Genomic DNA, 25128 nt, shown 5'->3' with positions numbered 1-25128 from the left:
AACTCTCATTCAAAGTGTTATCTATGTCTACAAAACTCATCCTCCCTCAAACAGTGATATACAATGCATGTAAACTAATGCTGTGTGTTTTTGAAGGAATCCTTTGTACATTTCTTGAAACATGATTTACTCTGAAAAGCTAAAGATCCACACAGCTGACTACAAAAAAATGTGTCAGCATGTTTATGGAACCTTGGAGCCAAAGTGAACTTCAATTTAAAGTGTTGTCTGCATTAATAGCCTCAGCCATATTCAAACATAAGAACTGAATGGTAGACAAACTAGAACTATGTTCCTTAGCCATAAACTATTTAATTTATTTCTTGAAACTAGGATCAACCTAAGCTGCAGAATCAACAACACCATTGAATCTTCAAGGATGGGACAGCATGTCAAAAGTACAAACCAATATTGTATATTTGTTATGTGAACTGGGCATGAACCCAAATTTGAAACCTATTAGTTTGGAGATGGGCTGGGCTATGATCAGCACTGTGTATAAATACTGCATGTTTTGTGATGACCAGTACTCACTCCCCTCACAGTGTTTTCTGGTGCACACTGCGAGGTGTTGGGAGCCAGATAGCTATCTGCTTTGATATTTGAATCTGTACAGAATAAATCTAAATTATTTTTGACTTTGTGACTGGCGGATCTAATTCCTGGTGGTACTAAGCCTCGATATTCCTTGATTGATCTTACAAACTGACATACTTTGCTACTCAGTCCCCTATTGTTTTCAACTAAAACACATAGGGCCTGATTTACAATGTGTTTTCAATAGGACTGTGCCATTGTAAAATGTTCTATAAATCAGACCCATAGTATCTTAGTACCGGTTGTGACTTAACCCATAATTGCTGCCAGACTGAGCTTTATACCACACAGTGTTTGAGAGAGAAAACTAGGCTGCTGTTCATGAACGGATTTCCAACACTTTGCAATGGAAAGAGAACAGTGAAAGAGACTCACCCGAGTCCAAGCTGCCTACAGACCACCTCAGCATCAGCATCGTCCCACTGGTCATCACAGACTGTTCCCCACTGCCCGGAATGGTAGACCTCGATCCTCCCGTTAAAGGAAGAGCTCCCACCAACGAGCCGGGCCGGAACAAACACAGGAGCTGCCATTGGGATGAAGAAAGAGCATGACAACACTGAGAATACAAGTACAATCTGCACATTTGGCTTAGAATTAGATATTGCAAAAGATCATTCCATGCCTTAAATATCTTAGACGTTTTAGGTCAATGATTTCAAGGCAGTCTGTCCCTGTACACTAATGTAAGGAAATTGCCTGCAGATTGTTTCAAAATTGTGTATCATTTACAATCAGCCACACCAACCTTATAAATGATAGAATCAAAGGTGCAAACTGCAGCTCTATGAGATGTGCATGAATGAACACATGGGAAGTTATTTTTTAGGGGATTACATTGTCCAACGACTATTAGGTAAAGGTGCTAGTGATAACGTATGTTATTTTTAAATATTTATTTGCTGAATATAATGTATTAAATATGGGCAGTGCATTTGCCATGAGGAACTAAAGACTTCCTATTGATCCATCTTACTTGAAAATCCTGCAGACCTGCCCAGGAACCTTCTGGATGTCAGGAAAGTCTTCACCCCCTCCCCCTCTCCTCCCCCTGCTTGGGATGTCAAGCTTCTGAATGACAGCCATGGGCCAGATTACAGAAACTTTGCACTGGTGCAAGTTCATTTTTGCACGGTATTAAAACTCTGGCAAAAATTGCCTGAATGCAAAAAAAGTCTTTCAATGTATTTTTGCAGGAGTGCAAGGTTTGCATTAGTTCTGATACTGGTCAGTTATTGTTCTTGATGCATTTTTAAAATATGAAAATAGAATTGGTGTCAGTGATTGAAGTGAGCGGGAATGGTCGGGAGCGTTATTCCACTGCTTTTACTTTTTTATGTTTACCATTCCTCTACTTTTTACGACCGTATTCCCCATTCTATATAGAGGATTTGCCCATTCATGTCCTTGTGCAGGTGTAAAATTGTAATATGAGTTTTAGTCACTAGTCATGTAGACTATTGCAATGCCCCGGCTGCAACACCTTTTTACATCTTACACTAGGTTTCCACCTACCCTCTCCCCTGCCAAGACCACAATTCCACTACTTTTGTCGGTACACTTCTACCACTGATTCATGTAACATTTGTGCTATGATTCTTCACATGGATGAAATATTGTCTGAGTGCATAGATTGATTTAACTATAAATTAAAAAGAGATTTTATATGATACCTTTTCATTGAGGGCCATATTTTGTGACCGCTTATTACTTTAAGAGTAAATATTTTGTTGTTGATTCGTTTACACAATAAAACATTTTTAGATATTTTGATTAACCCATTAAATAAAAAGTTGGGCGAGCATTACAATATAGAGGCTAGCAGATCGCTAGCAGATAGGCACGCTGTCCATATTTCACTACTTACAGCTGAAGGGAGTCCTACTGGATGGTAGATGGGGGGTGAACCTGCAGAGGGGATTGACAGATAGTGAGAGACTCCGGCTCACGAGGACAGGTTCCATGGAACTCATAGCCCCACTCTATAAAGGGATATTGTTCGTGAGAGCCAAGGAACCACTCCCGGCCAAGATTAGATGAGGACGGGACCTAGGGAGGGAGATAGACAATGCCTTATGGACGTTGATGAGCAGAAGAGTGGCAAAGTCAACAGCGTCCCTGCAATATAGGCACTAAGCTTGAAAGGTCCTACATAGGTAGCATTACCCGCCGGCCGTATTAGCAAAGATGTGCAGGGGATATGGCCCACGCTGTTGGAAATGTGGGGGGGCAAACAGGGACTATGGTCACATGTGGTGTGGCTGCGGAAGGGTGCAAGCGTACTGGAGGGAAATCCTGTGGTGGATCAAAGGGGTTGACGGGATCAATAGGGAACTTTCTCCATGGTGTCTTCTCTTTGAGGTGACGCTGGAGGCAGATGAGGGTAAGGACGGGCACATGGAAAGGGTAATGTTGGTGGCGGCCAGATGCTGCCTTGCCCAGTTGTGGAAAAGTTCAAGGATGCCAGCTGAAAGGGATTGGGTGGCGAAGGTGTGAGCCATATACAATATGGAATACCTTACGCATCTGATTTATGAGTCCCGTACCAACATCGAGAGCTTGTGGGTGTCATTTTTCAGGAAATATGGGCTCTGAAAAGTGGCGGGGCGGCAAAGGGCCATGATGGGTTAGGCCACGGGGCCTGATGCATGGAACTCCAAGGTACCTGATCATTCCATTCAGAGAGGGTCCCCAAGGGGACAACTCTAGGTGAAGTAGGGCCGGGAAATGGGATGATGGTGAATCTGACCTGATGGCCCTGAGGCTGTTCGCTGGAAGGAAGGCTGTCATGGTGCAGGGGAGCCTGACAGAAGTAGCTTGAGTGTGCTGCATGGGGGTGGGGGAAGGGTACGAGGTGTTGTGGGATTAAGGAACTTTTGAATGCTGCTTGATCTGCAAGCATGAACTCTTGCCCGCAGACTAAGTCACCTGGGTTGGCCTATAAATTGGTATTTAAAGTGGGCGGAGTAGTACATTGAAGCAGTGCTTATTCAAAGCTTGTATTGTTGTATTCAAAATGCCACTAACGTTTAATTTTCAAAGAAATTAAAAGTTGCCCCATAAAGAGAAGGCATTAGAGACTCTTTTTGACTGCTTGAGATATGGTGTGCCACTTTTGGATGGCTACCATTACACTTTTTTTATGCTTTAATTTGAAAATCTAGTTTCCAGGAAGTTTCTCACGAAATCACGCTCAAACCCCTCTAGTTTTTTAAAATATCAAAGACACCTTTTTTCGGTAGTCCAAAACTCATGGTTAAGAGGGAGTTTAGCAACCAAATACATTAAAATATTGTCTGATGCACTCAAAGGTATAGCCAGCAATTGGAAATTCCTGCCTGAAAAGAAGGCAACCAGGGAAGGTAACACTGCAGAAAATTATGAGCGCACAACCTTGGTCACAACAGGCTCAATTGCTAGCGGCCGCTCAGAAAAGGGGCATCTAGTACATTGATCCTTGGGGACTCGAGATAGGGAAGTACAATAGAGATGACCTGATGCGCTGATATCTCTGCCAGATACATATTTAAGTGTATGCAGCAAATTCTAATCAGGCTTTGCCGCACCTCAGCTTTGGTGAAACCCAGTTGGCTCAAAAGGCCACATACAAACAAAACAAAATGTGCTCCCCTCAGAAACTGGACTCTCATATCACAAACCAAAGACACAAACGTCTCCTAAATCGCTTCTCACTCTGCAACAATTGGAAAGAATGCAGTCCTTCCAGGTAAAATCTATACTGAAAATACATTTTCATGTTGGCTTGTTGCTAAATATGCAATGTTTGTTATGAAAAAAGATATTCAATCTTACTTAACCACCCTGTTCAAGAGGAATTTTGTAATGGAGTCTTGTATTTCTTGTAACCATGGGCCAAACCCCCAACAAGTGACCCACACATTTGTTGATGGTCATTGATTTAAATGCTTGGTGACCCTTAAATATTTGTGTGTCCTTTTTCAGTAGTATACAACAGCCATGTCCCACTGACCAAGGCACACCCAAAGGGTGATGCCTGGAAGCTTTAGAATTAATCTTAACCCCATGCACAGCATTGGGCAACCCTCCAGAGCATTGTTTTTCAGCCTGCCAAGCCACTACAAAGGGAAAAGACCATATGCAAATCCGGATTAGTCCCACCCTAAAAGGGACAGCCCAGCCCGACCTCCTAGATCACATCCCTTCTTCATGAGACCAGGCCTGATTTGCATATGGTCTTTCCCCTTCAGTAATGGCTTGGCAGGTTTGTTTTAGAGCGCACTACTTATCACTTAATTCAGTTTACTAGTCTGCCTGAATCTGGGTAAAGAGAGTGGTGAGGTGGCATTGTAAAAGTAAGTCATTCTGTAGATACCTTTGTGGAGTGTGCATTGATACCCTTCATTTTGCTTGTTGGGGCGGCTTGAGTCCTCACTGCACCAAAGCACCTAATTCAGTTTGCTAGTACCAGCGCCACCTAGCCTGTGCCAAACTCATCTCCTAGACACTCACTAGGACTGAGCCAGGCTAGTAGAGGGCCCATCCTCACCCACTTAACCATTTTTATTGTGTCCATCTCCTGGTCGTGAGAGCAGTGTATTTCTTTAGGAGCACGAAAGTGGACCTCTAGAGATCATCTTTGCTTGGAAGTCTTTTGTGCGGAAAGCCTGCCTGACCTCTGAATCTGAGTAGATTTCCAGGGACACCTAGGAGTTGTACTTGACACTCCTTTTGGAAGTGGGCCAGTAGCTTGGCATTACCATGCCCCTTGTCCAGCAACAGTTTATCATCCAACCCCTTCCCTAGTTGAGTGCCTGTGAGTGTGCATCCGTGAGTGCCTGTGAGCGATTGTGAGTGTGCTAGAGTAACCCTGGTTGACAGACTTGGATAGAATGGACTCAGTGGTGCTGATCTACACCTTGTAGTGATTTAGTATTAGTCAAGAAATCTTAGGTTGTGTACGACATCTTTTTGCCTGTCCAAATGGGACATTCTGCAAGCCAGGGAGTGAGCCTTTCCCCTGATTCCCCTGTGGTACTCATGGCTACATTGCACGGCCCAGACATTGTCAGATGGATGCCAGTATGGCATAAAGAGACCAAGCATCAGAACCTACTGGTCTGGCTCCTAGAAGACTCCTTTGATGAGGCTCACCTAGCTGCAGTGACTGAGGGTCTTAAAAGGGAGAAAGGGAACTCAGCAGTTAGGTAGTGGGAGGCCTACATGTTGTGGTCCCTGCAGAGTGTGTCTGAGGTGAGGAAGAAGTGGATGGAACAAGTGACCCCAGAGAGGAGGTTACAACATTCTAATCTAGAGAAAATGAGAAATGACCCCAGTTATGTGTGTGACCCCCCTGTCTGTTCCCAGTGTTGCCCACAGTGACCCCTTATGCCCCAGGGGATGTCCTAGATGTTGCTGTGCTTGCTCCCCCACTCAGCTATTCTGTCTCCTTCCTAGTTCCTGCACCATGGGCATACGTCCCTGCTGAATCAGCCCCTGTACTGTCACTATATAGGGGCCAATATTGGGTTTCTACAGGACAGCTTAAATTTAGCAGGGAAGGAAGAAGAGGAATCATTCACCACTCCAATATGCCCCCTCTGAACCCCCATGACCAATGTTCCCTCTAATTATTTTTCCATAAGTGTGGAAATGATTAGCCTTTGTGCGCACATTATTTTCCATGTGCACAACTGAATAACGATGTAAGCCACTTTTATGAGCATGCGTAGTTAGTGAGATACCATCTCTGAAGAGTTTGGAAGGAAATTTCCCCTTCCCAACCACTGCAGTTCTTTACAAATCAGTGTAAAAGGAGCATCTTACAACTGTTTTTCCAAACATATAGGCTACAACATCAAATATTTTATATGTGATTATAAGGTGAGCTCACCAACCAGTACAAGAGTGCAAGATATGCCATAGCACCTACCAAAAGTACTCCTGCGCAGAGAGAAACACGTGTATGCACAAAAAAGCTTTGCATGCTCAGGATAAACAATATGTTTAGCTGTGGCTATTCATTTGTCAACACTGCAGAAACTGATTAATACCTTTGGGGAAAAAACTCACTGATGTGGTTGTCAAAAAATTCAGACACTATGTAATTTGTGCAAATGGAATAATTGCACCTGAAAGGAACGTGTCAGAAAACATGCCAATAGGAGTTCATGTGCCACTTTAATGGAGTAATTCAAGGGCCATGAGAAAATGCCTCTCATAATTTATGTAAGGATAATAATTGCATCAGAATAACTGCACCACAGAATATGATCTGAATTCCTAGGCCTCTGCTTACTATCCACATTATGTTGTTCTGTAAGTTGTGACATTTGCTCAAAACCAGCCTTACAGCTAGGACGCATATACTATTTTACTAAAAGGAGGGCAATGTACCCAACAAAAACAGGAAGCCATATAGGAATCTACCCCCTGCTCCACAAAGTTCCACTGATCTCCTTTCGAATCAGTGACCAGCAGAGCAGTGTCATTGGTAGGAACTCGAATAATATTACTGCCCGATCTCAAGAGGAATTTTAAGGGGAAATAGCATATTTTAATAGGCATGAAATATCCCTACTTGCAAAGCCAATTACCTCCTTACTCCCTGAAAAATCTTTTGATTCCAAGTATGGAGTAAAATCATATTGGAGCCCTGATTGTAACCCTGACATAGGAAGTGAAATTACAGGGCACATAATACAGCCTATAGTTTTGCCCACCCTTGATCACCACAGCCTAGACAAAAATCAACAAGGTTTCCTCTGGCGCCCCGTTGAAGAATATCACATATATTTGGCCTTTAATTTAATAGCAGCAATGCTCACAGTTACAGAATATTGAGTACCTTCTTCTTTAACTAGGGGCCCCTCTTCTGAAATTCACTGTTGCCAGTTAAACAAGATGCGTGGGGATGCTACAAGCAATAAATGCAAACCCATGAATATATTGAAAAGTCCTCAGCAGCTGAGCATAGAAAGAAAGAAAAGGTACAGTTTCCTAGGCTATTACTATAGTTTCCTATCCTTTAGCAAACAAACACGTCCTTCACTGTTCTGTACTGTACTGTACTGCCAAAACATCTGATTTGTTTTTTGAAAGTTGCTAATTTGTTCTTTACCCTGAAGAAGGGGTTTTCCTGTGCCCTTCCACCTGTTCCCCTCCCGGGCTCCTGTGCTAGCCTCCAATATTAGTTGACAGGGCTCTGTAAAAAGTGAGGGATTGCAGAAGTAAAACTGTAAGTAGGATATTTGCATACCCACAAAACCTTTCAAGCAAATCCAATTGAATGCCTTATGATGATATTATATGCAGTTTAACAAAATGACATAAATCTGCATGTGCACAATTACTATGAAGTGCATACAAGATTGTTTGCAACATACCCCACCTTTCAATTTTTTGTAGGTTTTGACAAGTGCTCAGTGAATCCATTTTTGTATACGAGTGAGTTAATATATATTTGTTAAGGTCTATCGACCATGGAAATCTGAACATTTTGAAAGGTTGCAGATTGTGTGAAAAGCATTCTAGTTATCTGAATATTGTTGCCCTAATTTTATATATGAATAATGCCAGGCAGAGTCCATACCTATTATCCCTTACAGGCCAAGTCAATGATATTGCAATGTTGCTCTCCACTCGTAGGGTAATGAAAGTAGGAGAGGCTGAGCATGACATTTGCCTACTCAGAATTCTTAGAGGGCAAATTCATATTTGAGATTTATAATGCGTTAACTTGCAAGGGGGGCTCTTCAAAGTGCTTCTGTGACATATGTACAAAGAATAGGAAGCATAGGAGGAGGTTAAATATCCTAGTATCCTGCTTACTTACAATCAGTACCTGATATTTGAGCTGACACTCGGGTTACATAATGAGGGTAATGCTTTTACTAAGACACCATGAGTAACAGAAATTCTTGTGCTTGAATGTCATTCCTTTTATAACTTAAACCAAGGCTAGTATCTAAGTCTGGTAACCTTTTGCTGAGCTAAGGTAGCCAGAGTCAACCTTGTCTGGTAATATCTGAATGTTGCCTGGGGCGGAGTTCGAGTCATGCGGTATAAGTGTGGTAGAGTCAGGAATAGGATCCTGGGTGGTGAGGGAAGACAATTTAGTGTGTGCAGGCATACCTTAGCTATATCTTCTGTTCATGGAGCCACAATTTCATATTTGTTTTTAACCTGGTGTGGGTGTATTCTATTTTTAGAGCGTTTAGTTTTTTAAGGTCAAGCTTACATAGTATGGCAATATCAATAGAACCAGAATATCAAGAATAATTAGTATGATTTACCTTCATTTTGAGAGAAAGCAAATATTAGATACCTGCTGTGGCTTGTGTCTTATTACATTTTATTTGAATAGGTGGAAATTGTCTGTTTGCGCTTCTACAATTCTTCAGAGCGGCACCCAGACGGAACCTGGGTAAGCGCACATGCGCACAGCTTAGAGGGAACATTGCCCATGACCCAAGCCAATATCCATCCCCAGCCTGGTGCCCATCTGAGTTAGGTCACTGCCTGCATCAGGACCAGCGCACCAATTGTAATGAATCGGGCCACTGGAAGTACAACTGTCCTCAGCGGATTCAGCATCACCAGAACAAGGTCACAGTCCTGTCTGCTCAGAGTAAATTGCAGCGGCTTGCACCATGCCCATCTGGTCCCTTTCAGCTTCCCGCTCAGTATAGACCCCCAGATCACAATGCTTGTTCTGGCCGAGTGCCCCAGCCTGGACAACGCCAGGCCAGATCCCAGAACAATGAGTCTCATTGCCCAGCCAGTAGTAAAAACAGTCTGGGTGCCTCTTCTGGCACCGCCTTGCAACCCTGGCCCCAGCAGCCAGGCCAGGGTCCCTTCCAGTTCCCCCAAGATTGACAGGAATTGGATCAAGACAAAGTACCCCTGGCACCACAACGCCTCGCCCATCAAGCGGCCCTATGTTACAGCACAGATAGGTAACAAGCATGCCATGGTGCTGCTGGGCATGGGAGCCACCTTCAGCACTCTGAGTCTGGGGGAGTTCCCAGATGCCTCAGAGTCTGACCGCACTGTCGAATAGAGGCCATCCCATCTAAGGTGCCTATATCATTGTCGTGCACTGCATTCTCTGGCCTACTACAGCACTCTGTGTCACCCTGTCGCTGCTGCCCTGCCCTCTTGTCTGTGCGCTGTTGCAAGCTATGTGTCCCCGGTCCATTCTCCCAAATTTACCAGATCCTGTAGCAGAACTGGCAACATTGCTACACAAACTGCAGGTTACCATAGGGACGAAATAGAACATAAAGCTTGGGGAAAACAGAAAAGAAGAATGGGAATCTACAGGCTGGCAAAGGTGTGTGCACAGGCACGACTAAGCTGGCCAGGCGCGTTATCCCTTGCCCTCATATACATGAGAGGTATGCCCAGTCGCTTGCTGGACTCTCTTCCTTTGAAATCATGATGGCAAGTCCAATGTTCTGGCAGCTGCAGCTCCTCCCTCTGTGAACAAGCTGCTTTTGGCACTGACTGGTGATTCAGTTCTGGCATATTTCAAATACCTTGCTTCAGTCATAAGACAGATCTGCAGCACAGTCATCGAGGCACCACCTGTGCCAGACCAGAAAAGATTACATTTAGGGGAGAAGGCAGAGCTAGGACACTGCACCCCAGAGCGTGGACTGTTTCCCCCAAATCTGTCCCAACCCCACTCAGAAGCCCTGCCGGAATGGGAACAGGGTAGCTTCTCTCACCGTGGGGAAGTGGACTGTGTTTGGATAATGGCACTTGCTGAACTGTGATATTTTCATTTTTTGTAAAAAAAATAAATAAACTATTTGGATGCTTTTGTACTTTGATTTTGGTATTTTGATATTTTTCTTTTTTATATTTTACATTTTAATTGTTGTATTTGTATTTTTTATTTGGATATTTTGGGGGTTTTATATTTTAGAATTTTGATATTTGTATTTTAATTTTTATATTTCGATTTTTGATTTTGTTGGGTTTTTCTGATGTTTGATAGCTCTTTGGAAGATTATATTTTGTGAGTTGCGATGTTCGGATACAGTGTACCGAGCTCACTTTATTTTGAGTGTATTTTATTTTACATTTCTGTTCCAGCATACCAGCCTTGCCTTTCATCTTTCATTATTGCACTATGCCATTGTCCTGTCTTTTTGTACCAGTTTTTCTTTCCAGCTTGTTGTAGTGTGAGATCTTTGCTTTCCCCTGAATATAGTGAACATTTCATCTGCTCCCCGAAGGTACAGAGAGACTCTGACTCATCTGCACATGCACTGCTCCAACTGGGTGTTCTCGCCAATCATTAAATGTCCAACATCAGCCAGTTTATGTATGCTCTGCTCCCGCTGCTTCTCCCTCCCGCTTTAACAGACTACCAAGCAAACACTTTCCTCCAGATCTGCCATTTGACGGCCCATGAACTCAATCAAACCAACTGCTGGTTCTGTGCCCATATGCCTCCCCATCAGGGCGCCCAGTTCCCACTCCGCAACATATCTGCCAGTGTCTCCTCCGCCATCCCGGAAAGCCCAGCGCACACCTGGAAAAAAAGCAGCTCTAATGGTGCGGTACAAGGTCACCTTCCCTGTGTGCTTCAACAGGGAAAGAGAAGTAGGGAGAGAAGAGGTATGCACCACCACCAGATGCCAGTCCACAGTGCTCCGGTCGCACATGCACCCCTGGTTACGAAGAAACTGGAACAATGCAGCCCCACCACATACCTTACATTACCTGCTGGGTATGGAAGCTACCTTTACCTTCGCAGACACCTGATTGGCACCTGAAGACCTCTCCTGGAACTGAGGCAGCAAGGACTATAAGCAGCTGTCTGAACTCTGGAGCAGCAACCATGCCCTCGGTCACATGGTGCCCACCATCAAATGCCTGTGGCCTACAACAAGCCCATGGCACCGTCCCAGATGGGTGTCATGAGAGTGGGCTGGGCTGAGTATCATGACATTCTGGAAGGGGTGGCGAATGAGGTCACTGTCTTACTGGGAACATTGTCTGCAGAGCAGAGGGAGTTGAAAAAAACTGGCTAAAAAAACGACAAACTGATATTGGTTTCCCATGGTGGAGTGGGTGCACTTATTGGATCAGAGCAGTGAGTGTAATTGTTCCCGACTTCTCTGATAAATTCTTTGACAATGCCCTCACATCACCTCCCTTGGGGCCACCCCCAAGGACACATCCAACGACTTTCTGGATAGAATAAGAGACTGCCTCAGCTCCTTCAGGGGAAAATGCTTTTATATGTCCTGTATGCTGTTGGAAGGTTGCTTGAACTAATTATCATATGCAAACTGCTCTGTTGCTTCTTATCAAACTGTTTCCAGAACCCTGGACCCTGGACCCTACTTGACCATGACTCATATCCCCTCATATCCTTGAATCCGGACTCCTTAAACAAACAACTTTACAGACTGTCCTGGATTGAGGAGTAGCGCAGGTCCCTCGTCCCAGTTGATGTGGTCCCTTTCGGGACCAGAGGGAGGCTGTGGAAATGAGTATTCATGTGTGGATACCTTTGTTTCTCATGAAGGTCACGTATTGCATTTTAATGTATTTTAATGCATGGCATGTCACTTGGTACATTTGAATGTACTGCATGATTATTCATTTCCACAAATGTATTTAAATGTACTAAGCTTCCTCAAGTCCTGGGGACAGTTTCCTACCCTCCCTAGTAGTCCTGACTATGTTTGCTCACCTGCCCCGTTGTCTTCCTCTTCACCAGCCCCTCTGCACCCTGGAACAGTGGTGTGAGAACCATTGGGTCCATCCTGAGATGTTTGCCCACCTGTCATGCCCTGCTTCATTTTTCATTGGTCCCTCCATCCCCTTCCTGGGACAGCTGTGGAGGAGGGGTCTGTGCATCCACCATTGTGCCTATTCTGGCATGTTTGACCACCTGTCATGTCCCTGCCCCCTTCCTCCTTGGTCTCTCCATCCCCTTCCTGAGACAGCTGTGGAGGAGGGGTGCTGTGCCTGCATGTGTCAGCCTACCCCCGGACCCCTGCAAATCCCCACGCGTTTCCTGTCCCTTGGACCCTGGGAACCATTTTAGCCTCCTTCCCCTTTCTATCACTTGGACATCTGTATTCATCATGGCCCGCCCCCTTCCTCCTATGACCCTGTGGGTGGGCTCTGAAGGACTGGAGCAAAAGCCTTATACGTGGACAGAAAACCTGGGCTGGGTCTCGTTTTTGGCTGCAGTGCTGGACGCGTGGTTGGGGGCAGGAGAGTTACAGAGACCCTTAGCAGATACACTTCTCCCAGTCTGGTCTACTCCCTTTTCATCCCCTTGTGCACTTTCCTCCCCAACCTGTTCTCCTCTGCCCCCTCTGTCCCTCTCTTTCTCTCTCTCTCTCTCTCTCTCTCTCTGTTTATCTCTCTGTTTATCTATCTGTTTATTCAGGGACGTCATTTCACCAAAATGCCAGGGTTAGTGTAAGTGACATCACACGACCCTTGACCCCTGATGACATCACAGGAAGTGATGTCATTTGACCCCACCCCCAAAGTGATATCGCAGGAAGCGATGCGATGGAACACGACCTTTCTCCCGTTGACAAAACAGGAAGTGGCATCACATAGCATTGTACACTATGAAAAATATGGCTACGATATCACTATAATTTGATGTACATTTCATACCTGAATGGATCGCCATATGTATCGTTAAGATCATTGTGTATAGGCCCATATTACCAAATTACTGTGATTGCAAGCCGACGTCCATGACCAAATGATAATGATGTGTTATTATATAGGACTTAAGCTCAAGCGGTTTACATAGAAGAAATATACACACAATCTGTGTTGGTACCCATTTATCAACCTCAGAAGGATGAAAGGCTGAGTTGAGGCGTTTGAGAACAGACTAAATCAGTGACTCACCCCCTAGAGTGTGCCCAGGAACCCAAAGGGGTTTGGATATGTGACTTTCATGCACCTACAGGTTTTGAAGCAGAGGGCCTATTTGAAAAACGATGCCCTGCTTGTTCGTTGTCAGGTGATGACACGCATTGATATAAACAGTCTAAGGAGGGAAGGCTTTCAGCCACGAAGCACCTTTAATGAGTCTAGCAATTATTGTATAGAATTCCAGAAAGACACATTTTTTGGCATTCCTACTCTTTCTTATTTAGGTTTAGTGCTGAAAGTGTTAGACTTGTGGCCCTCATGTTCTTATTTTTAATCTTTTTTTAAGGGGCCTGAACAAGAAAGCCAACCACTCCAGAATTAAAGCACCACATGGTGCTGCCACAGCCCAGGAGCTTGCATTGCAAAAAAGAAAAAAAAATATTTTTTTTTTCTTTTTTTTTTAGAGGTCGCAAGGGAGACCCCAGAGGTCGCAAGGGAGACCTCAGACGTCGCACTTGCCACCCCTGGGGACCCTCAAATCACGTCCCTTTGTTTATCTCTGTTTCTCTCGCTGTTTATCCCTCTGTTTATCTTTAGATCTGATTCTCTCTCGCTGTGCTACTCACTCTCTCTCTGTGCCACTCACTCTCTCTCTGCCACTCACTCTCTCACTCTGTAACACTCACTCTCTCTCTCTCTGCCACTCACACTCTCTCTCTCTCTCTCTCTCTCTCTCTGTGCCACGCACACTCTCTCTGTGCCACTCACTCTCTGTGCCACTCGCTCTCTCTGTGCCTCTCACTCTCTCTCCCTCACTCTCCCCTGGGTGTGCCTAGCCAGTATTCCTCTCATCAATGCCCCTCCTAGTGCCGGCAGCCCAGTGCAAACAATCATCCATGTCTAGGGTGCCTAACTTACTCTGCTGGCAATGAGCCTACTTTCCTGTCTGTAATAAATCTGTTGCCTGATTTCTGCAAAGACGCTGGGGCCTGCTTGTGTGTTCTCACTTTCTTAGGTAGCCTGCCTGTTATTGCCAGAGGACCGACCCAGTCCGCATACAAAATGTACACCTCACCAGGGTCTGTTTATTCCCTGGCCAAAACTGTGGCTCTACCTGGGGTCTCCCACACAGCTCTCCCCATTTTGGCCTGCCTTCCACTTCCACACTGCCCAAATCCAAATCGGGACCTGGCTGTTATCCTAATCATACCCTCTCCCCATCCAGACATTTATAACATTATAAAGTGCCAACGTGTCTCGCTGCGGCACAGGAGTATAACCTGGTTTCCGGAAAGTTTGTTCAAAGCATTGAGATGGAGGCACCAGGGCTATTCAGGCATTGGAGCCGTCCTCAGCTACGATGCCCCATTTATCATGATGACATATGTTATGTTTTCAGCTCCGAAATGAGGTCTGTTGGTGCTCCTCTAGAATTGGGAACCTGGAATTGCCTTTCTGTAGCAGCAGCCGGGGAAGGCAAAGAGCACACTCTCTAGTTAGTTATCATGTCTCCATCATAGCCAGCGGAAAGGGTCCCACAGTACCTCTATTCAGTGATATGGAGTAAGCACACAAAGACTGGCTATGTATCCTGCTATTCTGGCACAAGTATATACTTGGTACAAGTAAAGGGAGAAGTATGCTTTGAGCTATATAACTGGTGAATTACTGATCAGGTTTGGGTTTAGTGTGCTATACTGTAATCAAGAATTCAGTCGCAAGGCTAGGCACTGTGAGTCCTGATGATGTCATTGTAGATAGTGCTATGCAAGACTATGGCAGAATGCCATCTGGTGAGGGTGTGAGAACCCTGCCTTTTAAAATATTTACTAACTTAAAAGGATGTGGGTAATTCGATTTCTGAAAGGGAATTCTGCTAAACGGTCTCCAATTTCATAAAGCCAGCCTCAAATCAGGGTGCTGACAACTGGAGTGCTTTTGCAGTCAGCAGGCATGAGATTAAATAATCCATAGAGGGAAAGAAGCCATGGAGCGGGATCCCACCATCTTGATTTCTGTTAGGGATCTCTTTCTTTTTCCTGTCCCCTACGTTTTTTACAGGTAAGTTACTCTGGGTGTGATGTCGTAAGGCAAAGGTCTCTTGTATCAAAAACAGGTGTGGGAACCCTTGAAGGAGGCTTGCTTTGGACCAACCCCCTTTGGCAAGAAGGAAGCCCTTTTGGACCTCTGTTGGGAGTGCAGTTCAATCCAAAGTCCTTTGCCATAGAGGTGAAGACAGATGACAGCCAAGGCAGGGGAGAGCTCTGCCTCCTAATCATCCCCAGGCAACTGTGGGGCTGACTGCTGCTGGACCAAGGCCTCCCTTTTCTGGCTGCACTGGAACCAGGCTCCTGCTCACTGGAGGTGAAGGATCCCCTGCAGGTGCCAGCCAAACTCTTTGGAGTGGGGGTACAGAACAGAAGGACTCGCCTTGTCCCTCGAGACCATGGATTGGGCTTCCCAGCAACCCAGAAGCCAAGGAACAACTCTGGCCCCTTATTCCCACATTGGTCCCCTTGTGAGCTACTTTCACTCAAGAAATTGTCTGTCAAAAGCTTCTTAGTGCCACCTGCAGTGGCTGCTTGCATCGCACTACGTGTTCAACCTGAGAAGCCAACACAGAAAGCTCCCAGAAAGAGCCTGTCTTGATACCGTCTAGCCCCCAAAGGCACGATAAATCTACTGTGAAGATGCCCTGGCCACCCTCATCCCCTTTTTGGATTTTGATAGTGTTTTAGTTAATTGATTTCATTTTATGATCAGAATAAAAGTTTATATTTTTTAATAGAACCTCGATTGGACATTCTATTATTTTGCAAACATTGTAATTAAGTTGCATGGGTTTTCTGAAGATATAGCCTGCCCTCACAAGGCGAAGGAAGTGTACCTTTCGGGCTGTGCCTGTTTCGCCTCTCGGATTGGGATCGCTGCTTGTTTAGTAGTAGTTGTGTGGGCTGAGTAGGCTGAGTAGGCAGTTCCCTGTACTCGTGCAGAAGAGCAGCCATTTTGTCACAAAGACACATTGCTTTAAAGAAGTATGAAGCACTACAAGCAAAATGCATGTAAAAATGAACAATATGACAGCATGTGATGTCATATCGTTGCATTTTAAAATGCAGTTGCATGCATCAGAATAAATGCCAAGCCTGGAAAACGAGGAAGCACTGGCAGACAACCATTCGCACAGGGTGATGAGGTCATTCTTGGGTGACAGCAATTCTAAGATGAATCTGATGTCTGCCACATGATCCTATACCTCTTACATTCCATGAAGGCACATTTGTACAGAAGGTGATGAACCTTAAAATGGAGGGAGGTGGTGCAACATGATGGTGGGTGCAAACAGAAGAAGGGGTTCAACTTATTAGGTAGAGAAGCCCAGCTTCAGACCAAGTGCCAGGAAGTGGGACGGACTCGCCAAGGCGCTGGATTGTAAAGCGCAGAGGTGAGAAATGAAGCACTGCACAGTGACTTGAGAGCAGAGGTAGTGTTTACCTCCAGTTAATTCCTTTACAGTGCGCCTGCTTCTATGTCAGGGATTGAACTACAATTTACAAGCACTTTAGGGAGCCCCACTGGGTATTAAATGCTATAGAAGTATCACCCTTCATTCATCACTGTCCCGCTCGAGCTACTCGCCGCCTTGAAAGGTGCTCATAGTGGTATCGCTGTGTTACTGCGCGGCCGAAAATGGAGAAGCCCAAAATACTGAATTTAAAATACTGCATTTTGCTGCATATATATTTGGGGTGCTAATAAATGTGATAGGGTATGGGGAGCAGCGGTTTCCCCCTAAGATATATGCGAGGAAATGAGTTTAAAGAAAAAAGAAATCAGCATTTTGGGCTTCAGTATTTTTTTCAAAGTGATCAGATTGATCCAGTTCAGCCCTCCCCCTAAGCCCCGTGTCACGATGTGTGCAGATCCTTGGGCCAGCGCGTGGGAGAAGCCTGTGGAAGTAGGAGCCCTCCACTTGCAGCCTACTAAAACTAGGTGCAGCTTTTCTGAAGGCCTGCGAGGAGTCAAAGGCACTTATTTCTCAGTGACATGGAGGTGGGAGAGCAGGGAGGCAGTCAGCGCTGCAAAATGTCTGCTTTACTGGTGGCTGCGACACTAGAAGCCTCGGGACCTCACTGCACCCCTTCAGTGAAGATGTGCACCCCATCCCCCACAGCACTCTAGAAATCCACATGATATGATAAGTCACTTATAACGCGCCTGTACACAAGTGTTTCTAGACGGGACAAAACAAGGAAGGGAAGACAGAAGGAGGACAAAACAACAATCTTACTTGGCCTTGTGTGATTCAGGTCTTGCAAGTACGGGGGTGGGCGAGGGAGAAGTGCCGGGGTGAGGGGGAGCGGGAGGGGAGAGCGCAAGGTAACTCCTAAGTGCTGCCGGGAGGTGGCTTCATAAGTGTAGAGAGTCAGGGGACTGTAGGGTTGAAGATGCAGTCCTTAAGTGGTTGGAAGGCCCAGAGGCAGTGCGAGGGAAACTGGTCGTGCAGGAGCCTGGTCCGTAGGTTCAGTGGGTGGCCAGGTAACCAGTTAGCACAGCAGACAGGGCCTTCAGCAAGGGAGAGGGGGAGAGAAAGCGGAAACGAAAAGTAAGGTCTTCAGTTGCTTCTAGAATCTTAGGTGGTCCTGCTCAAGTTTGAGGGAGGCAGGGAGGCTGTTCCAGAGGGGGGACCCAGCCAAGGACAAGATCTACCCCCCACTCTTTGCCTGGAGAAGCATCTGACCCTCAGAGAGTTCGATGTAGATAAGCGGAGGGCTTGAGAAGGAAGATGCTTAGGAAGAGAAAGATGGATGGAGTGTGATCCTCAGCCCCAGAAAGCCTTGTGGACAATGCAGAGGGTCTTGAGCTTGATCCTCGCAGCCACAAAGAGCCAGTGGAGAGATTTCTAGGCTGGAGAGATAATATCCCTGAACTTGAGGCCAAGGACAAGTCTCGCAGTCCTGTTCTTGATTAGTTCTAAAGGGCGAAGAGTAGAGGCAGGCAGATTTAGAAAGAGGCTGTTGCAGTAGTCCAGCCTAGAGAGGACCAGGGCTCTGGTGTCCGTGAGCTTCTGGGGGAAAGTAAGAAAAGGAAGAATACGTCTGCGGAGGTGCAGCTGATAGTGTGACTTCTTAGAGACATCAGAGATGTGAGGAGAGAAGGAGAGGTTGGAGTTGAAAATGACACCGAGGTTCTTAGCCTCACAGGAAGGAGCAGGTATAGGGCCCGGGGTGGGCAGCCAGAGTGAGAGAGGGAAGGCAGGCGCAGGTCTCCCAATGAGAAGGATCTCAGTTTTACTGGCATTAAGGCAGAGATCGTTAGAGGCACACCATTCGTGAATTGCTGACAGACAGTCTGGTATGAGAGAAGGAGCAGAAGATGCTGAGGAGAGCCTGAAGGAGAGCTCAGTGTCATCTGCAAAACACTGAAAGTTAGAGCAGAAGGCAGAGATGCAGTGGGCCAGAGGTGCCAGGTGGTGGGTAAAGAGCCAGGGAGAGAGGTTAGACCCCTGGGGAACACCACAAGTAGAGAGCGAGATAGAAGAGAGGGAAGACCCAAGTTGGACCTGGCAGGGTCGATCAGTGAGAAAGGAGGTCAACCAGGTAAGGGCCTGACCAGAGATACCTAGGTTGTCACAGAGACAATTTAGCAGGATGGCGTGGCTGACCCAGTCGAATGCAGAGGATAGATCAAGGGGAATGAGGACAGAAGGAATATTAGAGTCAAGATTGGAGAGCAAGTCTTCACGGGTGTTCAGGAGAGCAGTTTCCATGCTTCTGGCTGCTCTGAAGCCAGACTGGTGATCATGAAGACAACCAACAGATTCAGTATGTAGATTAAGCTGGGAGATGACCAGCTTCTCCAGGAGTTTGCCCAGGAAAGGAGTGGTGGAGATCGGGTGATAGTGTTCCATTGAGGTACGATCGGCAGAGGGCTTCTTAAGGAGGGGCTGCACAAGGGAGTTCTTACAGGGGAGGGGAAGGTTCCAGTGGCAAAAGAGTGATTGCAGAAATCGGCCAGGGCTGGAGCAAGGGTATCGATGTGGCCCTTAATGGTTCTGGAGGAGCAGAGGAGCACCTGCTTTGACAAGACTTTCATAGATCGGACTTGTCTAGAAATATTGTTGGGAGTGAACAGGTGGAAGGAGGAGAAAGGAAGAGGAAATATGGACAGAGAGGGCCAGGAATGGTAGATGGAGAAGAAGGGGAGATAGAGGAAGAGAGAGAGGACAGGAGGTCCTGAGTTTTAGTGATGAAATGAAATGCCAGAGCTGTGCAACGGGCCTGGGAGGGAACAGGAGAGGTTAGAGACTGCAGCAGGATTGGCCAGCTGCTAGCAGATTTTGAAAAGTTTGGCCAAGTTGTTAGAGGCCGCAGAGACTCATGTTTGGATGTGGGCTCTCTTCCTATAGAGGACAGGGAGTCTGTATTGCCTTTTGAGCAGGCAGCAGATCAGTTTGTCAGAGGGTGCGCTTGATGCCCTCCACTTCCTCTCAGCCACACTACACTTGCGCTTAAGTTGGCGAGGTCGGAATCGTACCAAGAGTTGCACTTGGATGCGGGCTTCAAACGGATCCTCATGACAGGGCAAGGACATCATGAGTGTTAGAGATGAAGGTTGGGAAGAACTGTGTCAGAGTGTGAACCAGCCAAAGGTGGAGGAGGAGGGAAAGTATCGGTGAAATCCTCCACTGACACACGCTTCATGGACCGGATGACCGAGAAGGTGGGTGGCAGTGGTGGGGTTAGCTTAACCTAAGGGGCAGAGAGTGACAGGTGAGAGGAGAGAAGAAAGTAGTCAGTCCAAGAGATAGGAGTGGTGAGAGGGTTGGAGAGGGGGAGGTCTGACGAGAGCAGAACATCCAGGTTGTGTCCTGCAGAGTGAGTCTCAACTAGAGCTGCTATCTAGTTGAGGAGCCACAGGAAAAGAGGTCGACTGACAGCAGACTCACAGGACGCAGTTACTTACAATGATAACACTCGTAAAGTGTTTATTTCTGGCTAAGTGGATACTGCATCAGAGATGCACACAGTGTGCTAATAATTAGCAGTGACATTTGATATTACAGTTCTTAAAGAAGTCTTTTCTCATATGAGGTGCTGCATCATAAAACCAGCTCTTAAAGTAATCTCCCCTAACTCACATAGATGCTTTTTCATCAAATAAGGCACGGTTCAATGCCAGTGCTGGTTTTAATACGATAATATCTCCTCAGCGTGTCTTTCTCTGATTGTGTCAAGTACCTGGTATCGTCTGTGCTGGTTTCGTGGTCTTGTGGCTTTGCTTTCCACACTTCCTTGGCAATCCAGACTGCGTTGGGCTGCTAGTATGGCACAGGTACCAATCGCTGTGCCCTTCCCTACAGAGACTGACAGGGAGAGGACTCAGAGACCACCTCCGCACGCCACGATGCAGCTTTCCTGGATTAACGTGGCGTGGAGCCAGCGCAAGTGCTGGTCGTGAAAGCTAGGTGTTGTATATTTTCTCCGCGAAGTCAGGCACGCCAGAACATGGAGAAGAAGTTGTCTGTCCACTGAGCAAGGGGTAAGAGGCAGGGAGAAAGCATCAGAGTAGCTCAGGAAGGTAAGGCAACAGAGGCATGGAGGATGCAGCAGAAGCAGCTCAGGAAGGCCAGGTAACAGAAGCAGGGACCAGCAAGAGGAAAAGCAATAACAGGAAGGGAAGAAGGACTGGCAAAAACAAGGTAAGGCGAAGGTAGGGCAGAACAAGGAGAAGAGCAAGACCCTTCCAGGATCGGCACAAGCCAAGGAAGAAACTCAAACTACATGGAGCGTATTGAGATGTATATGTGTGGTGTAAGCAGGCCTTAAATAGCTGGTTTTTCCTGCATCACGTTCATCGCTGTGGGGGTCATCCCCATGGCAATGGGGAATGCTGTATAAGCACAGCTGAAATGTATATTATTTATATAAGTATTAACATTTATATAGCGCACAGCAGCCAGTAGGCATCGTGGCGCTGTTCAGGTGAACACATCTGGTTACAGGGAGCATAACTGATAGAGAGAACAAGCAAAGAGCAGGCTTAAATTTCAAGACGGTCTGTTGGCTATACAAACTTAGTTACGGTAAGGCATGAGGAGTACAGAGGCCAGCAGGCAGCAGAGGGAGTGTCAGTATTATTTATTTATTAACATTTATATAGCGCACATCAGGAACCCAGATGGTTACTGTGCATGTGTGCGGACAAGACAACATGGAGGCGCCCATTATGGATGTGCCGGAACAACAATTGCCTTTGGGACGCTGCCCTATGTTGCCAGCCTGCCCTTGCCGCCAGCCGGTCCCCCTACCCCACAGCTGGCAACGAGAATACACCCTCCAGGTAAGATGCCGCATGCCACAGCGGTCACAGGCCCGGGGCCTGACAGACTCTTGCTATCCAAGGTCCATGTCTGGACTCTAAAAGTTAAGTAAAGCATTATGTTACCAACAAAGTATAAATAGAATAGGATGGGTATATTCTTTTGCTTTGTTCGTCGAGTCATCATCACACGTTGAAAAAGTAATCGCTGTACGGCAATTTCTTCGCGTCATCACATGCTTTCCTGTTACAGTATGGGCATCAACATTAATTTCCCCACAATCCAGTGGTTCAAAGGCCAGATGTTATCTTGTTTTACTGTGGGAGTTAGTACTCATTTTCCTAAAATTCATCAATGCATTGTTCAATCGAGGGTTGCAGTTCCTCAAGCTTCTCATTTGTGATTGGTCCGCTGGTTCTGCCTCTCTGGACTCTAACTGGGTCTCATTGCTAGTGGACCGTGTCCACACTTTCCTTCCCTTTACTTGAGACAGTTTCTGTCTTTAAATTTAAATCTTTTTATTAACAGGAAAATAATCATACAGCAGATACACTAATACAACAAAACAACAAATATCAATCAGGAGGCCCCACACAAAGCTGAGCAGCCCAAAAAAAAAGGATACACGGGCTGGGAAGAACACATGGCTGTGATCGGCGATCAAAGTCACCCAGTTCCATTCGCTTAAAACCCAACGTATTTGCATAATATAGTGGGGTCTCCTACTCTACCAAAGATACAAATTGACTTTCTGTGTTGACACGTTCCAGTGCTCTCTGATAAGGTTCTGTCCGCACTCGTCTCTATCTGGAAGCCAGTTTGAGAAACCAGACGTATCCTTGATTTCACCAGTCGGTACTGTACTTCCAGGCCGGCAAAGGTACAGAATGCTCAGCACAAGACAAACACTCCTCCAATACAGCTCTACCAACATTTCCAACCGCAGGGTTGACCTGTTAGCTGTCACCTGATCATCAAGATGGAAAACAGACTCAGGTTGAACATCTTCACGTTCCCTCACTGAGTAGACTTTGTCACAAGAGTTGTAAAGACCTGTCAGCACCTTTGAAGGCACTTATGGGTAGAAGATCAGGGGCTACAACCAAAAGGCTATCTAGCCCTGAGTCCCGACAATCCCGACATTAGCATAGCCATTCCGAAGATCTTTTCCAGACCTTGCAACACCCCTGCTGGGTCCCTTTCAAGTCATGCATCTGCTCTTCTGGGAACGCCTTCCATACATATCACCCCTTCTAAGCTTCTCTGAACTGCACTAGCTTATTTGAGTTAACAGAGAGTAACAAGGTGAACCCAGTTTTCCTAGAGTCTGTTACTGCATGTTACTAGAACCTGCGCTTTACACGTATATCACAAGATGGGGGAAGAACAATGCAGAGCTCAGGACCAAATGAAGAGCTGCAAACACACGAGGCACCCTTTGCCCAATGCAGTATGGTGAACTAGTTTATATAAGGTAATAATGGACTTTACTGTGAGGTGTGCTCTATACATTATACTCCACTAGGCTAGCAAGGTTCCTGGGGGGACATCACTTTTAGAATTGTGATTGCCAGGTGAAGTACACACATGGGCGCACAGTGTTCCTTTTAACGTGAGACTTACAATAGTGGTGCAGCTGTTGCATGAAATTCTTTTGTATGGAATGAGTTTCATTTAGAAAGAAACATAAAAAAGAAATACATGAACAAGAAGTTAAATACCTCATGTCTGTGATTCGGGTTTGTCAAAACATTGGAGTTGTTCAGACTTTTTTTAAAGCGAGAATTTGTGGGAAATACAAGGTTATCCTGAGTTCGAATTGCGATTAAAGAACTACAATATTTCCTTAGGCTTTTTAAAATAAACATAACTAATCGGTTTAGTCGGTTTTTTTTAGGATATTTTGAACAAGATGTCATTGTTAATTATCTGTAAACCCTGGTAGGCGTTTTAAACATCTATCCATTAGTATATAGAGTATTGTGGATGTTTGTTGTCTCTTTAGAGCATGTACAATAATAAAAATTGTTAAGCAAAAGTTCCAAAACGTGTTTGGCTTTTAAAACATAATTTGTTATAATAATTTATTGGGTTTTCCAAAAAAGATAAACTTGTAATTTGTATCTAAACGAATCAAAAACACAATGATTCGTTCATTTAAAAACGCTGTAATAATTGTCAGGCTCTTTCAAATATTTAAAAAAGTGTTAACCATTTCATAATTGCATGTAGGAGCTATATTTGAGTGGGAACTGTTAATTATAACACACTGATATAAAAGCACACTGAGAACTTGCCATGTACTCTACTGGTTCTTTCTTCACCCATCAGAAAGTAGACAGGCTTAGACATAGGGCTTCATTAGGAATCTCTGCGGTAAATCTGCCGAGATACCACCAAACAGATTTATCGTTGCCACCACTTGGTCCAGTGGAATTACTGCTGGATTACAACTGGTGGTATGGCAGTGTTAGTGCCCATTTATGGAGTCCATAAGGCTCCATGGGGATTTCAGGGGAATGACCATTGCCGCGCTTTTGGCCACACATAATGAGACCTATAGTAGTGAAATGAATTTTCAAGAGTAAAGTTTTTGAAACCATTTTCCGTTTGTGTCCTGCTGCTTCTGATGTCACCATTGGTGCAAGGTGTGGTAGGCTATGCCCACTCCACTCCCCCATGGCAGCCCTTTGCAATTGTTCCCCAAATTGTGAAAAATAAGAGCTTGCATTGGAATGTAATGCTAAAGCATCTTTCTTCCCCCTTGGGCTTCATAGCTGCTTTTCATTGGATGTGTCCAAAAATGGGGCTTACAATTCTGATCTCCCCACCACAGTTCATTTTCCAATAGATAATCAACAACTTAGTGAAGTGAGGCCCACAGTATGGGCGGAATGGTGCTTCGTTGCCCGCCAAAAGGATGGAGGGGCGGAAATATGTACACAGTAACTACATGTGATAGGTGTAGGTGTTCCATGCGTGTCCTGAAAACTCAGACACACAGCGGCCTTACCGTGAGCAAAGCTGCATGCCACCGCAGCTGCAGTGTTCTGAGGGCATGCGCCACCCGGCCAGATGTCTTTTTCACACTGCAATATGTTGTCTTCGTTCCCCTGGCAACGCACATCAGTCCAGTAGACAGGCATACGACCCCCGCCAGAAAGGTGTATTTTCTTTGCGGTGCCTTTTTCCCTGCAATGAATGGAAAAAGTGATTTAATATATCGTCCCACAGTTATGATAATCCATTCCCCACCACAAGTCTGTGCCTTGTAAATGCATTTGGCGCTCCTTCACACTCCCCTCAAGGCGCCTCCTTTCCTAAAGGAGGCCTAGCACGTGGATCCAGACACTGAGCAT

General features: G+C 45.7%; 1 protein-coding gene across 1 annotated transcript in view; it reads right to left on the bottom strand.

Annotated features, from left to right (window-relative positions):
- Nucleotides 1-25128, bottom strand: part of PRSS12 (serine protease 12) — a 742297-nt gene that overhangs the window by 498075 nt on the left and 219094 nt on the right. Inside the window, exons 3-4 of the mRNA XM_069630755.1 lie at nt 24783-24961; nt 973-1123 (exon numbers count right to left, since the gene is read on the bottom strand). Coding sequence (XP_069486856.1) covers nt 973-1123; nt 24783-24961 — 330 coding nt within the window. The remainder of the gene's footprint in view (nt 1-972; nt 1124-24782; nt 24962-25128) is intronic.

Source organism: Ambystoma mexicanum, chromosome 6q, assembly GCF_040938575.1.
Source record: "Ambystoma mexicanum isolate Mex_15411 chromosome 6q, UKY_AmexF1_1, whole genome shotgun sequence".
Lineage (NCBI taxonomy): Eukaryota > Metazoa > Chordata > Amphibia > Caudata > Ambystomatidae > Ambystoma > Ambystoma mexicanum.
This window is presented reverse-complemented; position numbering and strand designations above follow the sequence as displayed.